At 43.2% G+C, this 27,706-nt stretch overlaps 1 protein-coding gene across 3 annotated transcripts; it reads left to right on the top strand.

The window, feature by feature from the left end:
- Positions 1–1,413: 1,413 nt before the first annotated feature.
- bcl9l (bcl9 like) lies at positions 1,414–27,703 on the top strand. Of its 3 annotated transcripts, none has more exons than XM_051397227.1 (9): positions 1,415–2,163; positions 18,354–18,427; positions 18,655–19,067; positions 21,403–21,525; positions 21,923–22,097; positions 22,286–22,370; positions 22,741–25,144; positions 25,236–25,490; positions 25,986–27,703. In XM_051397227.1, exons 3-9 carry the CDS (start codon positions 18,743–18,745, stop codon positions 27,176–27,178), a joined length of 4,560 nt encoding a protein of 1,519 aa, XP_051253187.1. In that variant the 5' UTR covers positions 1,415–2,163; positions 18,354–18,427; positions 18,655–18,742; the 3' UTR covers positions 27,179–27,703. The 3 variants fall into 3 exon arrangements, with proteins under 3 accessions (XP_051253189.1, XP_051253187.1, XP_051253188.1); XM_051397228.1 differs by lacking the exon at positions 1,415–2,163 and adding an exon at positions 13,808–13,829; XM_051397229.1 differs by lacking the exon at positions 21,403–21,525 and having other exon boundaries at positions 1,414–2,163.
- Positions 27,704–27,706: the final 3 nt, after the last annotated feature.

The following is a 27,706-nucleotide window of genomic DNA, read 5'->3' as shown; positions in this document are numbered from 1 at the left end:
AGCATCTTTTTTGCATTTTCATCATAAAATACAAATGCAGCATACTCTGTCTGCGGGCTGTTTTATTCCCTCTTAAATATCCCCGGGCTGGTCTGTTTGGCAGGAGTGATGCCCAGAGCCTAAAATTATTGAATCAAAACAATGTGCAGCAGAGTATTCTGTCTTTTGATTAAAACAATACTCTTGTTTGGCAATTAGTGTGTGTACACAACAGCAATACACAACTTAAAAATGGACAAAAGAACAATAGGAAAACAAGATTCCTCTGTCGAGTTACCCTATAGGTTTCCTTATGCTTTCATTTAGTTATTCAAACAATAATAAAAAAAAAAGCTTTAACCCTAAGTCCATCCTAATTTGGCATATAACGACAGAATAATGCGGAGTGCAGATCTCTACCCAATGGCATAATTAAAATCTCAAGCTATTTAATTACTCTATGATTAAAAATGTCTGATGCCAACAGGTGTGATGGTGCGTCCTCGTCTGATTAATGCCAGTCCTTTTCTGCCTCGTCTGGAAAAGAGAAGGTCGCGAGGGAAGGTGGTCCGTCTCATGCACGGCTTTGACCAGTCTGCCTGCTCTCACTCCATGTCTACAGGTCAGGGAGTCGCAGCGAGACACCTCTGTGGTTTGTGACTGTTTTCACTGCTCCGTTCTGACCCAGATGGCAGATTTTAGTTTTTTTATTCCCTCTCTCGCTCTCAGTGTAAATCACTGGCAGCCCTCCTCCTCAAGGATTTATGACTGTATGTGTCCTTCACTAATATTCAACTGGTTGCCTCATACAAACTGTTTCTTGTGCATCCCTTTTTTTAGACAAGCAAAAAAAAAAAAAAAAAATGTGTGTGGTCTAACGTGGTCTAGAAACCTACATCCTGGAGATTAGTAAGCAGTGTTAACATCTGGACAAGGGGAGCGTACAAGAAAAGCTCCTCCTGTCTCATGTTCCCTTGATTATGGCAATTAATCTGGTAGGCAGCCAGAAAAGTATGCTGCTCCTACTATAAGTGTTCCTAGCTGTATAAACTGCTGCAGTCAAAGCACATGTGCTCCGTCAGCCTTTTCCCTGAGTGACAACATTAGCTGATCTTCCAACTCGGCTTTAAAAACAACACAGTCGAGTTGTATTTGGAAGAAAAATGCCTGTAAGTTCACTTGAGGGTATGTTGCCAAGCCTACTTCTGCTACCCATACCACCAGAGGGAGTATTCAACTGAAAAAAAAAGAGCAGGTTTAACAGAGCAACAACTGGATCTTCACTCTGAGTAACTTTATAATGGTTCCCCCCCCACCAAACCTAAAGAGTCTGAGCTCAGTTTACAGTGTTCCTCTGCTTCACTTTGGATTTGAAATCACACAGTCCTCCACAGCAGGGTGGTGCCCACCAGAAAATATGATCTGAGATCTGTAGAGAGAGAGCGAGAGAGAGAGAGAGAGAGAGAGAGAGAGAGAGATGGAAATTTGCTGGATAAGATATAATCAGATGGAAATAAAAACGCGTTATATCTCCTATTTTAATTGATTGATTGTCTCTTTCAGGACACACACACACACACACACACACACACACACACGATTTTAAAATCTGCAAGACAACATTTAATTTCAGGGTTTTGACTATTAAATAAATAAAAAAAAATAATCTAAATATCGCTACAATAATTTTAAAGAGAGCGACATAAAATAAAAAAAATTTAAAATCCAGCCAGCACAGAAGTCCGGTATGACATATCAGTACAGTGACATACGGATGCCCGTGTGGCCACACTAATTATTGTCAGCGGCTGCTGGGAGTGATATGGACTCGCAGAGAAATGCAACGTCCTGCCCTTCTACATCTTGAATAGTGGGAGTCATGAACCGCTGCAAGGTGACGCGTCCTCTGATTTCCACCGAAACTTCAACCTAAGACACGGCCCCGCGTTATTTATCACCATCCGAACCCCCTCCATCTCTCTCTCCCTCTCTCTCTCTCCGTCCGTCCTTATCAAAACATCGGGGATCGGGACCATCTTGCGCAGTGGTACGGGCGAGCGGAGCAAGGCGGCGGCGGCGGCGGCGGCGGCAGCAGCGGCGGCGGCGGCGGCGGCGGCCACTCCGGGGAATGTCGACTGTCCGTCAGTCCTGACATCGGCCCTCTTTGTGATCCTCGGACAGCAGGTAACCGGACACAGCGTCTTCAAAACACCGCCACTGCCCAAAAGCATGCTAGCTTGCTCGCGTTATGTACCCGGAGCTGTCTCTCTTTTTTTTTTTTTTTTTTTTGACGTGTTATAACTTTCTCTTCCTCTCCTCCCTTGTTTATTTTTTTTTAATTTTCTTTTTTAAAATTAAGTCTTCGGTGGAAGAGGAGGAAGAGGAGGAAGGGGGGGCAGCTCACCTCGAAAGCCAATAACAAAAGTTCATAATCCCGTTAGCTAGCACGGGTTCGCTTGCAGATGTGTGCTTCGGCGGCGTCCGTATTTTTTTTTTTTTTTTTTTAACAAGCAAGCAGCCTAGCGAAGACTTGAATTAGCATGCTAAGTTAGCCCCGTGGACCTGGCTGTCGCAGCAAGTCGACCGGGGTTCACACCAGGGGCATGTGTCCTTAAATTCTCCTTACTAACAAAACACGGGGCTTGCTCCACTTTTCTTTTCCCCTCCTCCTCCTCCTTTTTTTTTTTTTTTTGTTTTCCGCCTATAGGAACATTTTCAATCCAGATCCAGATGTGTAAATTACTAATATTAGCTTGTCAGGGCTAATCTGACAGACGCAGCCGGAGCAGCATATGAATGGTTATATATATGTGTGTGTGTGTGTGTGTGTGTGTTAATTATAATTATATTAGCTGCACGTAAAAGCTTAAGTTTCTACCTTATGTTGGTTAAAGTTAGGTTGCACTAATAGTCTGTAGCACTATTAGAGCTGTAGTTTTAATTTTATAGCTAAATGTTGTCACACAGACTGTAAAAAGAGGTGTTATCTCACACACACACACACACACACACACACTTTTCCCTGTTTCTTTCTTTCTCTCTTTGTGTGTGTGTGTGTGTGTGTGTGGTCTCAGTCCTCAGTAAACTTATGACATCCCATGACCCTGCTGGTCCAGCCTGTTGAATGTGGTGTGTTAAACCTGTTCACGGAGAGAGATACTGCAGCTTTTCTCTTTCCGTGTGTGTGTGTGTGTGTGTGTGTGTGTGTGTGTGTGTGCACAGGCGCTTCATGCTGTTTGTGTATCTACAATATCCTGGTGAGCTATATATAGCACCTAACAGAGTTTGCAACTTGATCCGAATTGTCTTTCAGAGCCACAGCACACTGCGCGTTGCTTTCAACTGGAAGTGAAATTTCTCTCTAGTTCAGAGCATCTTTTATCTTCCCTGACTTTCTTGTACAAGAATAGTCCACCGCCTACCTGTAGGCCTTATTTTTTTTGTGCAAGCAGGTTATATTTTTCTGTACGTGTATGTGCTCAAATATTTTAAAACATGGATATTTGAGTAAGCGTTTGTGAAACACTTTGATTAAACAAGTGACAGAAGCAGGCGATGCTGAAGCAAGTCTTCCTGTCACAATAAGAAGGCCTAATGTATCTATAAATGTACAGTAGGGGCCTGCCTCTTCTGTTGATTTGAGTGAATAAGCACGTGGAAGCCACTGCGTGTCCGCACACACTGCTCCAGTGCAAGCAGAGACAGATTTTGGTGAGCCGCTGACAAAGTGTTTCTTATCTGGTGAGGTGATCTGAGAACTTTGGGGTTAGTTACAGGGAGCACCGCTAAGGTGAGCTATGAAAGAATAATGTGATATTGAGAACGTTTCCACAGGACAGAATATACTAAGGCGCTTAAGTACTGGGCTCTATAGGCCCCCGGTGGAAAAAAAAAAAAAAAAAAAAAAGAAGCAAGGCCCCAGTCTAATCCCTGAATAGAAAGCATTTATGGCATTCTTATGACATTTGTGTTATGGTTCACATTAACGTTGCAGTGTCTGTTGTGGTTCTGTGTCTCTCTGTGTGCTTATCTTTTGCATATTTTTGCATATGGTCTCTGCACACTGCTGCTGGTCCTCAACCTTTCAAATACATTAGTCACACCAGTCCTACTCAGAGCTGTGTGTTCAGGCTTTTTGTTTTTTGGTGTAGTTTGGTGAGAACAACCCCATTTGAACTCAGGTGTGCACCAGATAACTGTGGTGCTGTCTTGGTCTTTTTTTTTTTTTTTTTTACAAGCAAACTGTGGTGCTGCTAGCTACAAGTGAGAATGTAATATGAACCAACAACAGGATTTAACCCTGAGATACTGTACACAGTTTCATGTCTGCAGGAGGACGGATGTTTGTCAGCACTTACTTATGATTGCAAGGCCTTGTTGTCTTACAGTCAAGTGTATCCTACACGATAACAGATGTACTACAGGGAGAGGAGTCTTGATTTGTTTTGACTCCCACCATTCTGGGAAATTCTCCTAATATCCAATAAATGAGATACTTGTGGGTCCGTGTGACTTTTGTTTACAAGCTGTGTTAAACTACGACGACTCAAACAGGGAAATGCATCAAAGCAAACTATATGTGTGACCACAGGCGTGGTGATCAATCTTTTTTTTTTTTTTTTTTACAAACAGTAAATGAACTAGGTAAGCTAAGTCTGCTTTATGAAAGAAGAATGTGGGAACTGAGTGCAGCAGTTTTCATGTGGGAGATAACAAACACAAGTCTTGTTGAGGATTTAGTGAATTTCATGCTCGCTGTCACTACACATCACACTGCATTTCAAAGTGAGATCACAAAATCACAAGATCACGCAGGAATCCATCTTGCCAGGCCTCTCAGTCTTTGTGTTTGTGGCCCCGCACAGTGTTACCGGACCAACCGGCGTCCTGTGAGGAACTGAGCTACGGGCGCCGTTAAACGGTGTGCGTGACAACTTGTGGCGAGAATGACTTTTTGCTTTGAAAACAACAATGGCGGCTGCTGAAACGCGTAGTTGCTGTTAGCGTCATCAGTTATATCAGAACTGGTGAGGGTTTCTTCAGTGAAAGTAGAGCAGAGAACTGCACTGAAGGCTTTTTCTGCATAGAAATGAGTTTTTCTGCTCTCCGGTAAGAGTTTGACTATGTTATATTGTTCATTGATCTGACTGGTTGAAGTTTGTTCGCGATAGACTGTGATAGACAGATGGTTTCATGCAATCACCTGCCAAGTTTATTTTGAAAGTGCCTGCTCTTTTTCCAAACAGTTTCCAACGATGGCTTCCCAGATGGTTGTATGTGTGTAACAAACCATCTGGCACAGTCAGGTTAGTGTTTGGTAACTGTGCAGTATGTATTCTTTGGCTGAAACTCCCCCATAAAGTGTTTTGAACAGAGCAACTAACAGTGCCATTCATATAACCCCTAGCAGGGCTAAAAATGCTTGTAACTGACACGTCCTGGTGATAAAAGTGTGTCACCTCTCTGGGTGAAGGAGTGGGTTTTGTCCGAGTTTTGTATAAGGGTGTCTGATACCAGTTAGGGCATAATGCTGCTGGAGAATCAATGCACAACATCTTAATTCACGCACTAATTCATAGAGCTCTGTGTGGCCTTAATAGTGTATACCATTATTCTCTCTAAGCAGTGTGTATTGCAAATTGTATTACATACAGATGCACAAACAAACGGGCTATAAACAGGCTCCTCTATATCCGGATGCTGCATCTGTCACCGCCTCTATCTTCTTAAGCTTCCTTGTCCTATGCTTTTGTAATCATGCCATTACGTACACGTGGTATTTAATATTAAAGTCATTATTCTACCCAGAACAATAGTGCGTCCATACTGTAAATTAACCAGCAACGGCCAAACATGTGCAAACACTTTGATGATGTGGAGGTAATTTTCTACTTTGTTTATATCCATTTTTTCCCCCTCTTTTTGTGGCTTTCTTTCATCTCTCTTCCATCTTAAGTTTCTCACAGCTTGCATCATTGCTTCAGGTCAGGACACCTTTATTTTTTTTAACCTTTATTTATTCAGGGAAGGTTTGCTGAGAGGAAGCCTCTCTTCTGCAGGAACGCCCTGATCACATTTGCACAGTTAGTCACATTCATAGAAGCTGCCCAGTAGAACCACAGTCTGATCTGCTGGCCACTGAGCAGCTCCACTGAAGCGGTTGGGGTTGAGGGCCTTGCTCAAGGGTACCTCAGTGCTTTCCCTACCCAGATTTATTCTGCCGGTCCGGGCCATGAGCTCGCTTCTTTAACTTTTAGGCCACCCCTGCTTACTTCTACCTTTTACCACTTTTATTCCGTTATGACTCCTTGAACGTAATACGAGGGCCATGTGTAGGTTGGATTGTGAATTGGACTGGTGTCAATTTGGACGTTTCTGTAAGACAGTGGTTCCCAACCTGGGGGTTGGCATTTATGATTGTTAAAAATTATGAATAACAAATAATACAGACAAAGAATTGTATAAAAAGTTCCCTAAACAGAAAACAATCTGCTTAAAATGTATCCAAATCACTCCATCAACACAAACTTGCAGTTCACTATTTGGGTTCATGGTACAGTTTTGGTTATAATGTGAAGTATGTCACTTAAGCATGATAGAAAAGGGGTCCCTTTAGGAAAAAGATTGGGAACTACTGCTCTAATCAGTCCCTACAGGAAGGTGCGATGTTGCGATCAAAACAATTAACGCAAATTCTACCAAGTCCTGCGAGTTCTGTACGGGAACTTTGTCCAGTCATTACAACATTTCTGAAATAGGATTTCCTGCTCAAAACATTGGGCCATACGTCACCAAACTCTCTTCCTTGTTTCTATTTGTGAAGGGACTGGGGTTGAGCCAGTGCTGGAATGAGTATCGGGTACAGATAATGTACTTTTTACTTTAAGTACAAGTATCAAGTATCAAATAAGTAAAATATGTCTAGCTGTACTCGTAAATATACCAACTTTTTATAAAATGAACTTTCTGGAAATAACTCTTTCAGGCTTAAATGAACAACTTCCCCATAGCCCCGGCCGCTTACGGTACAAATACAGATCATTTAGTTGGTTAAACAGATACAGATAATGGTGTACTGGCTCATCCGTAATACGAACCATGCAGACGTGTGTCTCACATTCACCCTCCAAACAGTGCGATTTTATCCCACTGGACAAGTTGCCTTAAAAATGTTTTAACCTAAATATTTTTGCAATTTTCACTTTCTCCCATAATTTCATTGCAAAACAAAAAAAAAGCCTAAAACATCACGGCATGCATAGTCCGTCTGTCCCTCACAGGCTCGGGTACGGTAGTTTAGATAGTCTGGTCACTGTTTATAGTTACAGTTCAGTGTTGTTTTGGGAAGAAGAGGCTGTTTACAACCCCTAATGCTCCCCAGGAGGACAACAGTTGCAGTAGGAAAAACAAATCAAAAACAACAGTTCGACACAACCACATATTGTATAAAAAGCACGGGTGCTTTCTCACTCTCTGTCGGTGATGATGGTCTTTGACCTGTGGGGAAAAAACCAAGACGCTGTTTCCGATTGGACTGGTCGTCCTCTCTCTCGAGCAGACTGGTAGGTGTGTGTTCAGTTTGACACTCTGTCCATCAGCCTTCCGCTTTCCAACTGCTTCCGTGCTGTAATGCCTGCCTTCTGTCTGTACTGAGGCTGCAGTTTGGTCTTCTTCCTTGCTCTAGTTGGCTTTCGTCCCAGAATGTGTTGGAAAGGATACAACCCTTGACCCTCTGTACAAAAAGAGCCCAGTACTTCCCCATCATCCCTGAGCTGAGGCAGAACCGTGGACTAGGTGCCTACTTTCTTCTTAGCACTTCATTTCCAGCCTGTTGAGGAGGTCTTTATCAGTGTTTTTACTGGAGAATCCTGTGTAAATTACACCCGTTTCTGCAGATTTTCCCCCATAGACACATAGAAACGTGCAATTTCGCACATATAATTCAGGGGTGGCCACTGGTTTAATGGAGTAGGTTAATATTTGATCTAAAATATCATTTTTCCTGCTCTGCTTAACTCACTACTCTTTGTACGGTTCATAATGTTTTCCCCTGGTGTAAAAAGGAAGGTACATCTTGGGTCATCTCTTTTGTTGTCGCTGTTCAGTGAGGCCTGTTACATCAAAAGACAGCAACGCTTTGAGATCTTCACAAATGTCTCAGTTTTCCTTTTTTTTCTTTCTGTGGCCTTTCCTGTATTGCAGGCCCGTCTCTCTGCACATCGCCTACTGGTTAGCCTATATTTACTCAGCCCCGTGACATGTTTTGTTGCCACAGCAACCTGCCACAACCCCCCTAGTGTGCTGTTTTTTTTGTTGGCCGTCACCTGTGTACTGTCCCACAATGCACTGCAGTTTACCTCCAACAAGTAACTACTGTATGAGCAGACGGAGAGCTGTGCAGATCACAGACTTGTAAACAGTTTGTGGATTAACTTCACCCCAAAAGTAAAAATGAGTTTTTTTTGTTTTTTTTTAAATGTAAAAGTTTAACATGATCGTTGGAGCAACTGAATCCTCATTTCAGATGTGTATTCAAACGGATGCTGACCTGCAGTAACCTCTTGTTATGCTTGTAGACTAATGCATTCCTGCAACACCAGGCCTCAGAAAAACAAAGTGCATGTTGGGAGAAGAGAACAAGCATGTGATTGAAGGAACAGGGAGGGAAAGAAAAAAAAATGTTATGGCAAGGACTATAAAAATCAAGAAATAGATATGGCTATAGGGCTGAATGTGGCCAATAATCCATGATCAGGGTTTCCCAGCCTCTTACACTCTTAGCAGGCCCACTTGAGCGCTCTGACCAAAAATGCCAAACATGCAGTATACTTTTTTTTTTTTTTCCCCTCCTGCAAGACTTTTGAACGAGTTCCAGTTGTGTCCTTTCCTTGCCTTCAGCCCCTGACAGCCTATTAATATAGTCTCCTCTCTACTTAAAAGTTCTGAGCTTTGAATCTGCTGCCTCTGTGCAAGAAACATTCACCCTGGCTGCATCAAAACCCACATAATGTCTCCAAGAATGGTAGTAGTTCCTCAGTTCATTTTCTGAAATAAGACGCTGTATCATCAGATATGGATGGTTGGTGCTTTCCAATTAAGTGACCTTTCAGTGGTCACGTGGCTAAGAGACCCGTGAGGGAAATATATATTTTTTTTACACAGTTTTTGTACGATTCCAACAGAAGCATGCAAAATCAAAGAGCGCTCTAATGGCTGTAATTTATTGGGTGCTGCCACCAATAATCGCTCAAAATGTACTGATGGCTGTCACTTGGAAGCAGTTTCACATTATGGGTCTCAGTTGGTTTTCCATGAGTGAAAGTTGGCAGCGGCTTGATAGCTGATTCGACATCTTTAAACCTTGCTGAGCTCGCCTGTCATCGTCCCTGTTCATTTTTCTAAAAGTTTGCTTGCAAATCATTTCGGTAGCTGACAGAACCGTTGTGTGTTTGCCTTGAATTTCAGCGTTGTGTTGTTCCTCTTGGAAATGTAGTGCAGTAATTTTAAAACGGCTTACTGCAGATTTTAAATCTGTGGAGTGTCAGTTGTGATGTTTAAAATGTATTAGCGAATCTTTTTTCTATGTTCAGACTCAATTCTCACTGAGGTTTTTTGGTTTAATAGTTTTATGTACTACTCCAACATACTTTTTTAATACACAGTGCCACGGTGGGATTTGAACCACAGGGGACGGTGACAGTACTCTGCTGTGTTCTCTGGTCTAATCTAAATTAAACTCCTTATACCAACAATAGGCCACTTCGTTCTTTAAGTTGCTGCAAAGCAACTGAGAGTCCCTTCCTCAGTTTCAGTTGTGTTTCCTCAAGCTGCTAGTCTTCTGAGGAGGTTGTTGGCTGTATATGATCGAGGATTGTAGGTCCAATTGTTAGTACGTGTTTTAAAAGTAATGTACGCAGCAGCCCCACCAGTGACTAAAAACACATTTTCATGGTAGCACGTCAGTTTGGAGAAATTATGCCATTCATTGCTTAATATGCCATAATTTCATGACACTAAATCCCAAATTAACGCAGTGCATCCCAGTTAGTCAATCACAATTATAGTGAACAAAATGATCATGGTTATCAGTATGTATCATTAAATATACAGTAAATATATATAACAGTAAATACCCTATGTAAACATACGAAACCATATCAAATGTGCATTAACATGAACTCACTGACACCCTTACTCACACACAGTTTATCTTCTGTGTTGCATTTGAGTATGTGCACCGACCTCCTGCACAATTTACATAAACACAAATGGGTCTTAAAGGACCAGTGTGTAGGATTTAGTGGCATCTAGTGGTGTAGTTTCAGATTGCAACTCCCACCCTTCACTCTCTCCTTCAAGTGTGAAGGAGGAACTATGGTGGCTGTGAAACCAATGAAAAACATGAACGGCCCTATCTAGGCTATTGTAGAAACATGGTGGCTCAACATGGCGACCTCAATGGAAGGTGAACAGCGGCTTCAGTGTGGTCATGGAGTAACACGGCCATTCCTACGTTCCAACAAAGAAGGGTTCAAAGCCAACCATGTCCCTTCACATTTCATAAAATTTCTCACGATCCACTTTTAGAGCTGATTAATTTATTAGCGAAGGCCCACAGGTTGCTTCACCAGCAGCAGCTCAGTTAAATACACAGCATGTCTAACTCAGTGGAAAGTGGTCATATGGGTGACAATTTTGGGCTTGAAACCTTTGTGTGTGGGACAAGAAGTGTGTCATTACACCAGCCACATAACCCACATTACATGTAACATAAAAGCAAGCGAGGAAAGGCCCACCAGAGGTGTGTTGTGTTGTTCATTTGAGCAGGTTGTGATAAACCAGAGCGCAGTATGTGAGCTGTTTTTAGGAAGCAGCACTTGTGTTTGGTTGCACTAACAATAATTCTGTAGCATGGCAAAAAAAAAAAAGTTTAAATTAATACTTCCTCTAAAGAACAAAGCCTATGGTTCCTTACAAGCGACTCTGAATCAAGGACTTTGTTGTCACTTTCAAAACAACTAGTTTACTATTTTGTGCAGTCTGAAGTCCCGACGCTGGTTAAAGAATTACAGTAAATGGATATTTGTTAGAAAATGTATATGCGCAGTCATTCTGGAGGATGGGGGCACATTCAGATGAAGTATGGAAATGTTTTGATCATGACATGCTTGAGTGGAAACTACGCCCTAGGTGGTGAGAACCCATTTGCAGTGAAGTCAAGAAAACACTTACAGGAACGATGCCAAATACAAACCAGAGAGAGTTAAAATGGGAAAATTTGCATTGTTTCCTGAAAGTATTTCTAAATGATAGGACTGGTCTTTGAATACATTTTGTCATAGCTACAGCACTGTCTCTTATCACTGGAGAAATCCCAATAATGATAATCACATACTTACACTATTCCCAACAGTGTTTGAATTTAAGTGTTAGATAATAAATCACTTGCACTGATAACTTTCTCTATCACACATTTTGGATGCTGTTGAACATTTATAAGGTTTCAAGATGTACCAGCACGTAGACAGATCACACACACACACACACACACACACACACACACACACACACAACCTGGACATCTAACTCAACCCAACAGAAGAAGAACTTGGTAGACCTTGCAAGGACACATTTTAACCTAAAATAGTCCTTCACAGAGGATTTTATTTTGTTAACAGTCATACATGTTATGTTAGCCATGGCCTTGTCCTAAGGCAGAGTGGCCAAGCTCATTTAATTTATTTGCCATCTCTTGGGCTACATTTTGACTGGCGCCATGTGCAAATGCAGTTTGTTAAGCGCCTGATGTCAAAAAAGTCTCAACTGTGCATCTCTGTGTAACTGTGTGCGCTCCTGCGTCATACACATTATTCATTCATCAGTACTGTTAAACACTTTGGCCTCAGTGTTTACTGGTGTCGGTCCACAGAGCAGCACTGTGGCATCTGTGTTTTGGACTTGGCTTAGTATTTTGTTCTCACTGTTGGCCCTGACTTCCCAGGGCTCTCTGGGTCTATTAATACCAGCTCGCTCTAAAAATACAGAGTACTGTGTGACCCACTGGGACTAAATAGGAGCTCAACCTCTTACCGTAAGCACACTGACATACACACACATACAGTGCAGTTTTACCTATAGACATCAGTATTTTCCACACTGAAAGGCAAAAAAACCTTTCGGCAAATTAATTTAAATCATTCATCAAACCTGCAGGCCTAACTGAGAACAGTGGTGTTTGTTTCCAGTGATGATGAAGGAATGTAGGGGTCTGTGTTTGTGTGTGTGTGTGTGTGTGTGTGTGTGTGTGTGTGTGTGTGTGTGTGTATATGTACTTATCATCATGACCTTAAATGAATTGGCATTATATGTAAAGACCACGTGCTATGGATTTTAAAACTCATTGAATTATTTCCCTAATTTGTTTGGAGCCGTGATTGGACACATCTGGACAAGGTCCAACTGTTAAATTGAATTTGTTTCCCAAACAGCTTGTGAAAATGTCAAATGAGGAAAGTGAAATGGAGAACATTTTATGCCCCAACACATTTGTTGATTGGATAACAGCTCAACTTTGCCCAACTGATATCTGCTTTAAAGGGAGCGACTCCAGCAACATGTTTTGATTAAAGGCTTAATAAGTATCTTGCATACTTTAAAGTAGGCAATAAGACAAAACAGTGCACATCTGGGTATGAATATAAAAATGCCAGCCCTCATATTAGTGTTTTCAGTTTCTCTCCTGACTCCCTGTCTTATGGGCACACACTGATTTGTTTGTGATTGCAGTAGAATAAATGGTAGAGAAACAGTTGGATAACCATTAAAGTGTGAATGCGCATTGGGGCCGCTGTATTCAGTACTTCCTCCACATCATCAAGTTAGACTGGATTCTCTTAACTACATACATGTTTGGTAACTTGATGAACAACGTGCACATCATGAACATTAGCAGTAAATTGTCGAGAATACGTTTGTGTGGAATGTCTCTTTTAACTGTACACACCTTGCTTTGCTCGGTGTAAGACAATAACTTTTTGTTGCAAGCGAAGGCAGCAGCCTGTTTGATGATGTTTGATCCTCGCAAACAGTGATTATCTCTCCTGCTTCAGTTGGAGACGTCTCTTTTCAAGAATTGGCTCCACTTTGACATAAAACTGTTCGACAACGTTCGGTTCACCATTGGTGTGAGACATGTTGAACATTTGAGTAAGCCGGCGACTCTTTTGTACTATTCTTGCACAATGAACCATTTTCAAGCAGCCATTTTGACATGAAATAGTAGGGTAAACATAGGTGTTGCCAATGACTCTAATTAAGGTTCAGTTTCAGTTAGCATAGCAGAGACTTTCCAGTGAGCCAGCATGCACAATAGCAGCACCCTGACTCTGTTGGACCTGAATGGAGTAGAAAAAGCTGAAAAAGGTGTATACAGGCTGCTACTGACTATTAGGCATAACTTAGTGCCAGCATCTCAGACCAAAGCGATGGGCACTACAGCCAACCAGCAATTGTACCTAGCAGATAATCGTAAACACATTTAATAGTGGACTGAAATGAAAGTCTTTCCACAGTCTTCCCAACAATCACTAACGCTGGTTTGGTCGAAATAAACCCTTAATTCATTGAGTTGTTTATGTACATGTTGCCAGGCCAGTGTCAGTCAAATCTGATCAATCCACACCCACAGAGTTTTTGTAGAGACCTCCGTCCACATTGAAACGCCTGAACAACATGAACAACATCTCTTCTTTACCCTCTTTACAGTTGGCAACCAACAGAGCTGTGCATCACAGCCAGCATCGTGGGAGGAGTGGGACGGACAGCCCAGCTGACCAAATCATTATTTCATGGTCAGAACGTCATTTGACAAAATCAACTTAACTATAGGTTAATGACAACAGCTGTTCTGTATGATTGGCTGTATCAAAAAAGTTAGAGACGACAGAAAGTTATCTACACTAGGCTCCACACACTCATTCAGTGTCGTCCTGCTCTCTGTGGTCACGCATACTGCGGTTTAATACAGCCGAATTCACAATATAGTTGTTCGCATTTACATATGTTTCTGTTTCTGTTGTCAGAAAACTGAACGAGTATGAAGCATTTATTAGTTGCGGCCCATAAACACTACATGCTGTGATAAAACCCTCATTTTATAATCGCAACATGATCCATTAGCATAATCCAGGTTAATGACAACAGCTCGGCTTTGTATTCGGCTATACTGGTATTTAAAACACACCATCACAGAGAAAGTTGGAGGCTATTAAAGGTTGTCTTCACTTTACTGCCACACAGCCTCCAACCCTCACTGGGCTGGCTATGGTCATTGTTGTGCAAAAGCTCAGTTTACCACGTACTCACTAAAAAACCCAGCCAGTATTTTAAGATTTATACACCATGGAGGCCGTTTTAGAAAAGCTGCATTTTGGGGGCAGAAAAAGCCTTCTCAGTCTGGATGGAGGGCTGAAACCAAAAGAAAAAGATGCGTTTACTAATTTAGCCATCTTAATGTGGATATAGTCTTAATTCTTCCTTGTGACAGACCCCTTATCTCTCCTGTCACACAGCACCTGTAGGTATAGAGAAGGTGTGGCCAGGGACTGTACTGCTATGATTCAGGGCCCCCTGCATGACCACCACAGCAGACATATAGTTGGCTCTGGTCTGTGGCTGCCCAGTGGTCTCCCAGTTACATTTTCTCACTTTTCACGACATTGTGTGGAGTGGTTCAGCATCATTATTTTCTATATTCTATATTTTACTCACACTTTGTTGCACCTTTATTATGAATGATGTGCTTATTTCCATCTAGCTGCTGTGAGCTTGCAGGCTAGTGTGTGTCATCTACTGATTGGTGTGCATCTGAGTAAATCCCAGAGTGAAATGTCACCCTTCTTTAGCTGTAATTATTTAGAGAAATGTAAGAGAAATTATTAAAATTGTGCCTTTTTCATATGTTTTTACAGTAATTGGTCACCTGCTAGTCAGTATGGGTGATGGCAGGGCCTTGATTAGTCAGTCACTGTGCACACCAGGTATGTGTGAGTCAGTGCCCTTTACGTAACAAGCTAAACTGGGGTTTGTTCATTTCCAAACTTTGTCGGCATGCTCTTTTGCACAGTAAGACCCAGGTCTTAATCAGGTTTCATCTATCCATCCATTCATTATCTCTTGCCACTTATCCTTTCAGGGTTGCAGGGGCCTGAAGGCTATATCAGCTCAGCTTGAATGAGAAATTCCTCATCTAGTGTCATTTTACCTCTGTTCCTATCTATCTTATCTATTGGTTGAAGGGCTTAAATGGTTGTGTGAAGAAGTACAATCAGCATTTTGGACCTGCGGATAAAAATAATGAGAGCAAAACATTTTTCTTGCCATTGAAGAAGCTGTTAAGCCATTAGATGAGAACTACAGGAGACCCTGTTTGAGAAGGAAAGCTGCAGTCTGTGAGGCCAGATGGAGGGCTGCAACCATGTCAACACAAACACAAAAGCTAGACTGAAAATGTAACGCTCAAACCTGCTCTGGCAGAGACTGTTTGACAGGATAAGGGGGAGGGAAAGGGAGAACACCTCCCTTAAGGAACGTTTTACAACCTTGATTTTTATTGCAGATTAATTGCATAGCAGCCAGGTTGATTTGATTTAATTCCATCATTCAAATGTCACCATAATTAATCATTTCTCAGGCTTAGCTGTTAAATGTCTTGTTATCTACATGTGTTGAGGTCAGGATGTAATGAATGCAAATGACACCAATTAAGTTTAGTGTTGGTACTTAAGGTGTGTCTGATTAGTCGACGCCTTTTTATAAACAAAAATGAGAGCTGATGGCAGAACATGCAAGTCAGATTTTGCTCGTATCTGTACTGCTGTTCCGTATACAGTACTGTACCTTTTTAAAAAGCATTGAATCCCTGTGCATTTCTCTCTGTTTTACAGCATCAAATCAACGTGGATTTAAGGTCGTTTGGGTTAAACAGAAAAAAAAGATGTCAAAGTGACACAAACTGATCTAAATTAAGTGCAGATATACAATACACAATCCACATAGTTCACACTCTTACTATGACACACCTAAGTCTTTAGTGGTGCAACCAGTTGTTTTAAAAGGATGCATCATACCTGTGTGATTCAACATATTATTGCGTATATTAGGTGACAAAGGATTTGAGGATTCATAGGCCTCAGATTGATAATTGTAGCGTCAAATTACTTACTTTGTACTCAATTGATACTCAATTGAAATTCTACTTATTTTAATCTTAAAGCAGACCTTCAGTGTCCCCTCCATTAGGGTGCAATCTAAAATAAACTCTGGAAACATTATGGTTTAGGGTTTTTAATTGTATTCTTTAGTCTTCACTGCCCTGAAGCACTTTTCTCCAGATGTTGCAATACAAACTGGGTCTTGAGACTCTTCCAAATAAAAAAATTTTTGAAGCCTGTATGTAAACAGCACTATACAAATACACTTTCTTGGCTTGAATAGGGAACCCTGCTTTGTTTGAGAGATGTGACTGCACAACAGTTCAGTTAAACATTAATGTGCTAACCAAAAAAAATGCTAGTCACACCAGCACCTTGTCTAGCTACTCTCCCGGAAGGTCAAGGAATAACATTTATTACATGCTGTAATATTCATGAAGAGCAGATTGGTTTGAGTAGCTGTATTCTTTTTCATACACAGTTCATACCCTCAAAAACCCTCTCAAGTAAAAACCCATCCAGTCTGAAAACGCTGTTCTAGTCACTGTAATGTTGCTAGTGGCTGATTACTTAAATACAGGCTCCATACACGTGGCAAGGAGTGGGGATAATGGTAGTGCAAGGCCTAACTCCAGGTTTACAAAATGTTCAAATGAGACACAACATTTACTAGACACTTGGCTTGTACCTGCTTCTACGTTCTTTTACAGCCCAAACTGGACCCAATGTGACTTCTTCAGGTTTTTCCTTTTGTTGATCATATCAGCTACAGTAGAAATGACTGGGAGTCTCTTGGATATCTACTAGACTGGTATTCACTTTAGATAGGCCTATCTTTTCTTAACTGTCCACTCGAAGGTCAGCGACTCACCATATGATTAGTGTGCCTCCACTTTGTGTTGCACAAAGCAAGTGAGTCACACTTTGTCAACAGGAGCGACGTCTGACTGTCCCCGCTGGAGTTAATGAGTGATGAAGTCCTCAGCCTGCGAACAAGGCACCTTTCTGTGCTGACTTGAGCCTATGTTAGTTAATGACTAATTGCAGCATTGTGTTTACCATTACCTGTCAAGGTGAGTGAGTGGTACAGATGGTTCTTTTAGAGCAGGACAGTTGACCTGACTGCGCAGGCCGCGTGCAGCGGTGGGATTGTGTCATCGGCCAAAAATGGAAACCGGTGGAAGTGTTCACATGAAATCTGCATCATGCCTGCCAAATATCTTGGCTGAATGTTTTTTGAACAGGCTGTGATGACTGTTTTGACCAACTATTGTTCACCAGCAACAGGTGTGGAAGGGTCATGTTGAGACCTGCAAATACTGAAGAACTGTTTAATGCTCCGCACGCTGGCAGCTTTTGTGGCATCAACGGCAACAAAGCAGAAACACACCCCAGTTGCAAAGGTCAAAATCAGAAGCTTGGGGTTATGGACACAGGCAGATGGCAGTGTCAAGAGGGCGTCAGCTTGCAGCTATGGACTTGAACCCAGAGTGAAGCCTAATGTACAAGGAAGTGTCCTCCATTTTTAATGCTACGGTTGAATCAGTTTAAGGCTGCTTTTATTGCCTAACATTAGCAGTAAAGCTAGAAGTGGGTATTTGAGAGCTGAGGCTCCTCATCTAGGCTCTCAGGTCACATTAAATAGGTTAAAACTGAATGTGGGTAATTCTGACAAACCCTTGAGGTTTGGTGGCGTGTCAAAATAGGCCTAAACTAAATCTGTAATAAGCAGGTAATGAGTTTTTGCCTGTTTGTGTTTCAACTCAAAGTACAAAACTGAGAATGAGTGTGTTCGTAAGGGAGGGAGAGACAGGTATTGCTACAGACAGTGTTGTGGAATGTGTGGTGGAGTTTTTGTGGTTTGCAAAGTGTTTGGTAGGGGGAGGGACCTGCGACACTACTGAGCTACTTCTGAGTAGCAGGTCCCTCCCCCAGCTCAAACTCAGTCTTTTCTCTCCTTCCCTTAAAGGAACAGTCACCTCACAGTGTCTCTTTGGCCCATGTCTCATATCAGTCTTTTGGCATCTTTTCTCTCTTTTCTGTCTTTGCTCATGACGTTGATGTTGACCCACAGGCTCAGGACCCACACAATGACAGATAGCACTGACTGTAAAGGTTGCTATCTGTCTCCACTAATGATATTACTCTCTTGGTGTCCCCCAGGTCCATGTGTGGTCAGTGAAGTGTCCTGGAGAACAGTATGGCAGTGTATCAGTTGAGCGTCTGGGTGAGATGAGGTGAGTGAACAGGCTCTTTTAAAAGGTGCTTATCATCCACGCAGTACAGGCTCAATATAGGTTTATCTTTTAGAAAAAATAGGCTAAAACATATACAACCAAACTATGTATCTATAAACTTGGTGCTGTGATCAGATCAGGCCTTGTAGAGACATTTTCTGAATTTGTCTTTTTCGCCTTTTTGTCTGAAATACTGATGATAGTGATTTATTTCTTTTCTCCATCAGTGTCGCCTGCAAGCAATGTGAGCGCCACTGACAAACAGGCACAGCTATTCTCCATACCAGACCTCCACTTCAATCACCAGCCAATCAAATGCACCCAGACAATAAACTGGCCAATCATGGCAAGCAGGTCACCAGTGACAGCCGATCCCAGATACCCAGTGTAAACCAGCAGGCTCAGCAGCAGCAGGGCGCTGCTGGCCACCTGGGTCCAAAGGGCGTCGGTGCCGGGAGCCATGGAGTCAAAACCAACCAGATTACCCCCGGCAACCCTGGGCTGAAGGCTGTCAGCCAATCGGTGAGCAGTGTTGGAGGGATGCTGAAAACCAAATCCAAGCGGGAGCGGAGCGTTTCCATTGACTCTGGTGAATCAAGAAATGCCATTCCTCCAACACTGGAGACGGATGCCAAAGGAGGTAAGGCATGCATGCACAGAGGAAACTGTGTCAGCATCTGGGACATATAGACAGTTTGTTTCTGTTCTAACTGTGCAGAAGTTCACTTCCTTTACCTTCCTATCAGACAAATCTTAACCCGAAATACCAGATTACGTACATTCACCTCCTCCACAGCAGGAAGTGAATGTAAGGACTGGGAGGACAGAATAACTTGTTTTCTCTCTTGCTGAAATGCCCTGACCTTTCAGTGAAGCGTCAGAATTTCCCCCTGGCTTTTGTTAGTTTGTGCCATGCCCGCGATGCGGTGACGTGTCTCAGATGAAAAAGCATTTGGGCTTTCTAGAAAGCTCAGAGAGAGAGAGAGAGAGAGAGAGACAGGTCATGAGCTTGTGAAAAGTTAGTAAGCCCAGAGAGGTTGTTATTAAAGCAGGAGACAGTGAGTGGGTGGGAAGCATTGAAGACCTTTTTTGTGAATGTCTTGGTAATCATTTGTGTTCATGTGGTTCAGAACAAAGTGTTTGATGTGCATTTGTTGGCCGTTGTTTATTGAAGCGCTTGTGTAGGCACGTGACCGTTTGACTGCAGATGACATTAATGTGATTTTGTGAAACTCATCTGGGCTTCCTGTACAGGATTTGAACCTCCTCTTTAAACATGCACACACACAAAACACACAAATACTCTCTCTCACACACACACACACACACACACACACACACACACACACCTACACACCTTGAGGAGGGAGAGGTGTGGTTCCACCACAAAGAGCAACTGAGAACTGAGACTAAAAGAGGGAGAAAATGAAAGATAGGGTGGATCATTTAAAGGGAAATCTCTTCTAGCCCCATTCGACCTCCACTCTACACGCACATGCACACACACCGTCTCATTCCCTGTGATCTTATTTCTGCCTATAGAAAAACAGAAGTGCATTCAAATGAAATGCTCCCTCATCTTTTCTTTAAATCACTCCGCCACCAACTGAAAAAAGCCTTGGCAGTGACAAACAGTCTGAACACAGTAGCAGACGTGGCTGAAAAGCTGACTTTCTTGTTAACATAAACCAACTGCTGGTAACAAAGATTCACAGAAGACAAGAGGTCAGCTCTTTCATTCAGACTGCCTTTCTGTGTCAAGGTAGCAGTCCTCTCTCTGCTGTCCTTCTCTCTGCATTGTCACTGCAAACTTCCTTCCTTCTTTACTGTATATTCTTTTGAGTCTGTGGTTACCCACTCTTACCTGATGTGTTTTTTGGGAGGTAGTTTTCTGCAACAATATCAGTAAGATGTTGAGTAATGAACCTGGAAAATCTTCACTGATTTGTTTATATAGCTTCTCTAAATGTGTGACAGTGATCAGGGATATTGCCAGTGTACTTTTCTTTCCTGCCACCATTTGGAGTTTAAAACCACTGTTGTATTTACTGTCAAAAGTTGCTTCTGCCTCTTCTACTGCAGGTTACCTTCTGGAAATGTTAAAGCTGCTACATATTTCTTGCAGCTGTTTGCACCCACTGGCGCACAGCAGCTTGTGCATCCACAAAATCATAATTGCAGTGCACCATGTGAGAAGGCGCAGCACATGCTTCTCAAAACATTGCATCTGCAGACGTGATTAGCATGCATGGCATGTTGTTGTGAAAAGAGAGAGAACTATCACAAGGACCAGAACTGCAAATGATTGCAGTGTTTTATGTTTACCGAAAGGTAATTTTGATCATTCAGTTGTGTAATTTTTAATATTTCAGTTAATTTAAGAAAATACATTTGTAAGCCAGCTCAGTTCTGTTTCACTTTTTGCACAGGTAAAAAGAGCTAATTTGAATTGCTGTATTATAACTTTATATCAGCTGTTCCCATGACAGTGCAACAACGAGATTGCAGGAAGTGTAAGCATACTTTCTGGTCACAACAACAAGAGCATGTCTGCAGTGGAGACAGTTAAAGCATGTGTGCATAAGCCTGAGTTTCACAATGTTCACAATGTTGTCAAAAACCTCAGAGACGTACTGTAGTTCTCTTTAACATGATCCGAAATTTTCAATGACACGACTGGTAGAGCATTTGATGATTGATTTAAAGGGATTCTACCATTTTGTTCAGATTTAAAGTGATCTGTCAAGGCAGCTGTAAGCTGGGATCCTGTATCTTCAGGCAGATAAGGCAAACTGCATTAGAACAGTAGGACACTGGCTTCTGGCTCTGGGAAATACGGTGATTGGTTGAGATTAGTAAATTATTTATTATTTTATCATTAGTGGTGAATGATAATAACATTGGTAATACCCTTTAAAGGGACAGTACTATGACAGTTGTTATCCAGGTTTTGATATGTGTATATTATCCTCCAGAGGGTGTCATGCGCAGTAAACGGCGCTGTGTTCTAGAGAAGAAACAGCCATACAGTGGAGATGAATGGTGCTCTGGACCTGACACAGAGGAAGATGAAGACAAGCCACACTCTGCGACCCACCGTGAGTCTGTGCACCTCCACAGAGGGAGAAACACAATACCAGTTGCTGTTGTCTGAGTGTAGCACAGTCCTCCCTAACAATAGTGTCATTGTGACCACAACTGTGAAGGCTGCATGAATTACATATAGAGACCCCCTGTCACGGCTCCATTTTATTTTCTCTGAAAACAACAGGTTGAGCCATAAATTATCCATAGCTGTTTTCAGATACTGGACACACTGAAAGGAAGAAGATTTCAGCTTGGAGTGCTATACTATCCCTCTTTACTGATGTGGACTGTGTTTTAGCTCCATCTAGTGTTGAGACGCTGTAGCCAAAAAGATGATCTGGTATTACAAATATAAACCAGTATACCACTTAATACAAACTAAACCAGTATGCTGCTGATTTTTCGCAGGAGAGCGTGTGCTGGCAGGTCCTATCCAGGGACTCACTGAGCGGCTGTCTGCAGGGCCCATGTCTGAATCTGGGGGTCCTGTAATGGCATGTGGAGTGGGACCAGGTCTAAAGGCAGAGCCATCTCAGCCTTCACAGCAAGTGGTGTATGTTTTCACAACCAACCTAGCCAACAGGTGAGAACAATTTGCAGGCCTGACATGCATGTGATTATCCACATCAGAAGAGGAGAATCTAAATTAAATCTTTATATTATCAACAATTTTTAGATTTTAGATTTAGATTTTGTGGATTCTCCAGTTCAACATTGTGACAGTCCAACACAATAATATATTTTTTCTAATTTGCTCTATTTGTTTGACAGTGCTGCAGAGGCAGTAATGAAAGGACAGACTGATTCCATCCTTCTGTTTCACCAGCAAAATGTTCCACGCACCAAGTTGGAGCAGGTCAGTCATCCACAGCTCAGCAGCAAATTAAAGAAAATGTCAAGTTTGTGTTAAACCTGTTAAACCACAGGGAAGTAAAAGTGTTTTACTGCGGTAGAGACCACAGGTGCAAAGTATGTGGTAAGGCTAATTTGTTTAGCTATTTTGGTCTCAGATACCACTTTGTTCCTGTTTCCATTAGCACTTGTTGTGACTCCCTTTGTTACTTGGTGAGAAAGTGAAATGCTCTATGTGTTTATTTGGCAAATAATAGCTGGAATAAACAACCACAACAATACTACTACTAAAGATAACAATCATGTAATTGCAGGCAAAGTAACAGCATTTTAATGGCCTGAACCTGTTTTTTTTCTCCTTTGGTCTTCCACAGGGCCACCCATCAGGGAAGCTTCCTAACCTATCTGAGAAGGTAAACTCCAGCGGCTCTCCGCCCGTAGGCACCCCTAAATCCCAAAGTGGAACTCCACGGCCGGCCTCTGCAGGAGTTGGTGGCCCATTGCATCCTGCAGGGACACCATCTTCAGCAGGACACTCTGATAATGAATCCTCTCAGACCAGACCTGGTGGAGCCTCCAGCAATAACAGCATCATTGCCCATAGGTCAGAGGGGGGGGGCAGGGCCACACCTTCAGGCCCAGTCCCAGGAACTGGAGATGGGGATGGTGCAGGGAGTATGACTCTTCCTGTTGCTACTGTTTCTCCCTCGGTGAGTCCCTCCATCCTATCTGCACACCTACAGAGTGATACAGGCCAGAGGAGTGGCCCAGGGAACTCAGATGGCCTCTCCAAAGAGCAGCTGGAACACAGGGAGCGTTCTTTGCAGACGCTGAGAGATATAGAGAGGTTGCTTCTGCGCAGTGGGGCAAGTGGAGGACCTGGAGAGACAGGAGGCCCTAATAACAATGCTAGTAATAACTCCTCCAACCTAAATAATAACAACAATACTGATAGGAGTGGTATTCTCGAAGACAGTGACAATGGTACTAATAACTGCAGTAGTGGTAATATGCTATCGTCAGCCTTGGCTCCGATTGGGGGGATGAAGAGGTTTGAAGAACCCCTCCAGTCCATAATTTCTCAAACACAGTCCCTTGGTGGACCGGCCATTGACGGCCCTCAAATGGACTCTCACCATAACCTACCACAACACCCCCATCACCAGCTGTCTTCACCTGGGGTTGACATGGGTCCTTTACTTGGACCAGACGGGCTGACACCAGAGCAAATGGCATGGAGGAAACTTCAAGAAGAATACTACCTAGAGAAGAGACGGCAACAGGAAATGCAACCCCACACACACCCGCAGCACTTTAGAATGATGACCGAGATGGGCATGCATGGAGGTCCTATGATGATGAGAGGACCCCCTCCTCCTTACCACAGCAAGCCTGGAGACCAGCAGTGGGGTCCAGGCAATATGATGGGAGGAGGAATGGGTGGAAATCCGCGAATGATAGACATGCACCAAGATGGACCCCGTGGTCCAAGGTTCCTGGGACAGATGCAGAGGGGGCCACCTGGGGGAGGTGGTTTTCCTGGTAGTACAGGTGGAGTTTTATCAGTTGAGGGTCTAGGACCCCAAAGACCTACCAGGCCAGGGATGATCTGGCTAGATGATATGCCAAACAACATAGGTGGTGGAGGTCCCTTTCATGGCTGCTACCCGGGTGGACCTCCTCAGCACTTACAAGGTGACCCAGAACATCCGTTAGCGCATGAGGAAATGTTGCGCATCATGGAGAAACGGCAGATGCAGGGCCTTCCAAGGTTTGAACTTGACAGATTAGCTAAACAGCAGCAACAGGGCAACCTTGGTTCAAGAATTATGGACAATCCTGGCGGCCCAGACTTTCCTAATTTGGGAATGGGCCGTGGCCCACCCTCCTCTCGAGGTGATCTTATGGACTTCCCTGGCTCCCGGGAGATTATGGGCTCTCCTGGAGGGGGTCCTCAGATGAGAGACTTGGTGGATTCTCCTTTGGGGGGCAACCTCACAATGAACATGAACCAACAGATGAATGTTCAGCAACAACAGCAGATGATGCTATCTCAGAAGCTCCGAGGAGGTCCTGCTGGAGGGGGGCCTTTGGGTGAAATGTTTAGTCCTGGAGAGATTTCACGAATCAGGGCTTCACAGAATGGAAGAGGAGGAAATAAGGGGATGATCCCAGGACCTGATGGCCCCTTCCAGTTTCCCAATCAAGGCCCCTTCTCTGGAGGACAGGTGGAAGGACCCTATCTTCAACAACCTGGCCCTGATATGTTTGGGCCTGACCAACAAGGTCCTAATCAAATGGGAGTTACATCACGGCTTAGTCATATGCCTATGACTGGAGGCCTCAGGGGAGCAGACCTCAGTCCTAGGCACCCCTCTGACCTATCAATCAATGTTAACCCCCTGAACTCTCCTTCAGTGCCTCCTCATCAGCTCAAGTCTCCATCGCTCAACCCAGAGCCATCAACTCTTTTACCTTCCCCCTCCGCTCAAGGACTGAAGTCACCCTCACAGATCTCTTCTGCAGGGCATCACCCCCCTCTTCCCCCTGCATCTGGTGCTGGGACTCCTTCCTCTTCTTCCATGAAATCTCCCCAGGTAATGGGGTCTTCCAACCTTGTGTTGCACTCTCCATCTGCCTCTCCTGGACGACTCAAGTCCCCAGCCATGGCTGTGGGTTCTCCAGGGTGGGCGTCTCCTAAAACAGCTCTTCCAAGTCCAGGTGGTCCAACCAGTGGTAAGATAGTGGGCAACGGAGGAAGTATTTCCACTGAAACAGGTACACTCTGAATCCAAGATAATATTGTTCATAATTAATACGGTTCCTTGTAATGCTGTGACATTAATATTTTTTTTAATGTTCTTTGCAGGCCAATCACTTCCCCCCAGGAGCTCCAACTCTACCCCCATTAGCCAACCTGGATCTATGAATCCTAGTATGCCATTTACTTCCTCTCCCAATGCCCTTCCATCTCAGAATCCTTTATCTCTTATCATGTCCCAGATGTCCAAGTATGCCATGCCTAGTTCCACTCCTCTCTACCACGATGCAATCAAAACTATTGCCACTTCCGATGATGAGATGCTGCCCGATCGACCTCTACTATCTGGTGTCAGCATTGGAGGTAGGAAAACAAGCAAACATTGTTACAAAGACAGAAAACACCTTTATACAGTTCTGAAGTATGCACAGAGGAAGCAGTAGAATGGCCCTGATTCAGTGCGTCATTTGTAGATTTTGCCATGCTATCAGAAAATCAATGAATGGTTTTAATTCATAGGTTTTTATAGCTGAAGCAAACACAGATCTATCAGCCCAAGTTCTCATATTATAGTAGTGCTGTTTCAAAGTATACCTCCAGTTAATATTTAGTCTACTGTGTTGAGAAAACCAGCAGTGTATTTTCAGGTGTTAATGGTGTGATTTGTCACATGCTGGTCTTGTTGTAGTGCTTGCTCATGGTGGGAATTGTTGGGTCTCTGTATATAATTTTATAAGGAGTATGGTCTTGACCTGCTCTAAAAAAGTGTGTGTTGAAAAGTGTCCTGAGATAACTTCTGTTATGATTTGTCACTATACAAATATAACTGAATTGAAATTGAAATTGTTTTGTCACCAGGAAACATGGGGAACCCCCAGACCTCCCAGATACTTGTCTCCCAGGGCTCCATTGGTCCCCACAGTGATCCACAAAGCCCCATGGGTATTGTAAGCCAAGGTCAGCAGCACCTGTCCCATGATGCCTCAGGACCTGTGCTTTCTTCCCCAAACCACATGGGCATGCCTGCCATGAATTCTGCCATGATGGGAGGAGGCGTGTCTGACGGACTGGGGCCCTGCAATGTTTCACCTATATCTCAGAACCAGATGGCAGGTTTTTCTCGCATCCAGCAACCACCTCACGGGCCCATGCACTCACCTATTGGAGGAATGTCACAAAATTTCTCTCAGTCTAATGAGGATATTCTACCACCTCAACAGTTACACCTGCTTAGCAAAGGTCATCATCTCCAACGCCCCCCTCACCCTTCAGACTCATTTGGCTCTTTGCCCATGGGGGATGGCCCGGATCTAAGTGAAGTCATACGACCCACTCACACAGGCATCCCTGAGTTTGATCTCTCCCGCATCATTCCTTCTGATAAGCCCAGTAGCACGCTTCAATATTTCCCAAAGAGTGAGCCACATCAAAATCCACACCAGGGGCCACCATCCCAGCAACCTACTCCACAGCAGCTCCTCAAACAGCTGTCTTCTTCTGGCCCTCCACACGGCAGCGGCCCTTCATCAAACCCACATTTAGCAAACTTACAGAATATGATGGCTGAACAGCAGCTGCCACCTCACCCCTCACATGGTGGAATACGCCAAAGCATGGGCATTCCTCAGGGGGGCTCTAGGGGTATGGTTTCTGGTGGGGGCATGGGCCCCATGTGCCCTCCTGGACATATGATGGGAAGGACAGGCATGGTGCCCCAGCAGCATCTCCAGCAACAGCAAGCCATGATGGCGAACAGCCTTCTCCATCATTCTTCCAATCCATATCCTGGCATGATGTCCTCCCAGCAGCACCCACACAATCTGATGGCACAGCAGAACATTATGATGATGCAGGCTAAGCAGCGAAGCATGTCAATTCCAGGGGATCCTTTTGGCCCCCAGGGTCCTCTAATGTCCCCTCAGGGTCCCATGATGGCCCCTTCACACCCACAGTCTGGTATGATGGGCCCCCAGTCTCTCAGACAGCGTGGAATGCCTCTGGACAGTCCTATTGGTTATGGCCCTGGAGGTATGGCTAATATGCCTTTCTGATCCAGCTCACATGAACTGTACAAAAAAAACAAAAAAAACAAACAAACAAAAAAAATGTGTCTACTAGGTTACCTTCCCATTGTGTCCAAGTTTTTTCATTAATGTTATTCTTGGAGTTGTTTGAAAAGAGGAACTGTAAAACAATAAATCGGTGATGCTCCTCCAATTTTGGGTTACAACTGATTTTAAAAAGATTGAATATTTAAAAGCACTGTAACACAGTTCATAACAAATCTGAAGCCATTTTCTAAAATACTGTAAAATATGTATATTTCAAAGATGTGTGTATTTGTTGTGGGAACAGAGTGGCAGTCAGGAGAGGAGTGCCTCAAATTTCTATTTGTTTTAATATCATTGATTTATTTTCTCCAACTACCAAACTGTTGTGCAAAGGAATTATATATATATATATATAATATATATATATACTTGCTGTATATAAGATGCAATTTGTGATTGTTTGCAGTTGTTCTGTATAACTGTGTTTTAATAGAAGTCTAAAAATAGAATAATACTGATCTCTAAGGT

This window comes from Dicentrarchus labrax, unplaced genomic scaffold, assembly GCF_905237075.1.
Source record: "Dicentrarchus labrax unplaced genomic scaffold, dlabrax2021, whole genome shotgun sequence".
Lineage (NCBI taxonomy): Eukaryota > Metazoa > Chordata > Actinopteri > Moronidae > Dicentrarchus > Dicentrarchus labrax.
The sequence above is the reverse complement of the archived record's forward strand: the minus strand, read 5'-3'. Positions and strand labels throughout refer to the sequence as shown.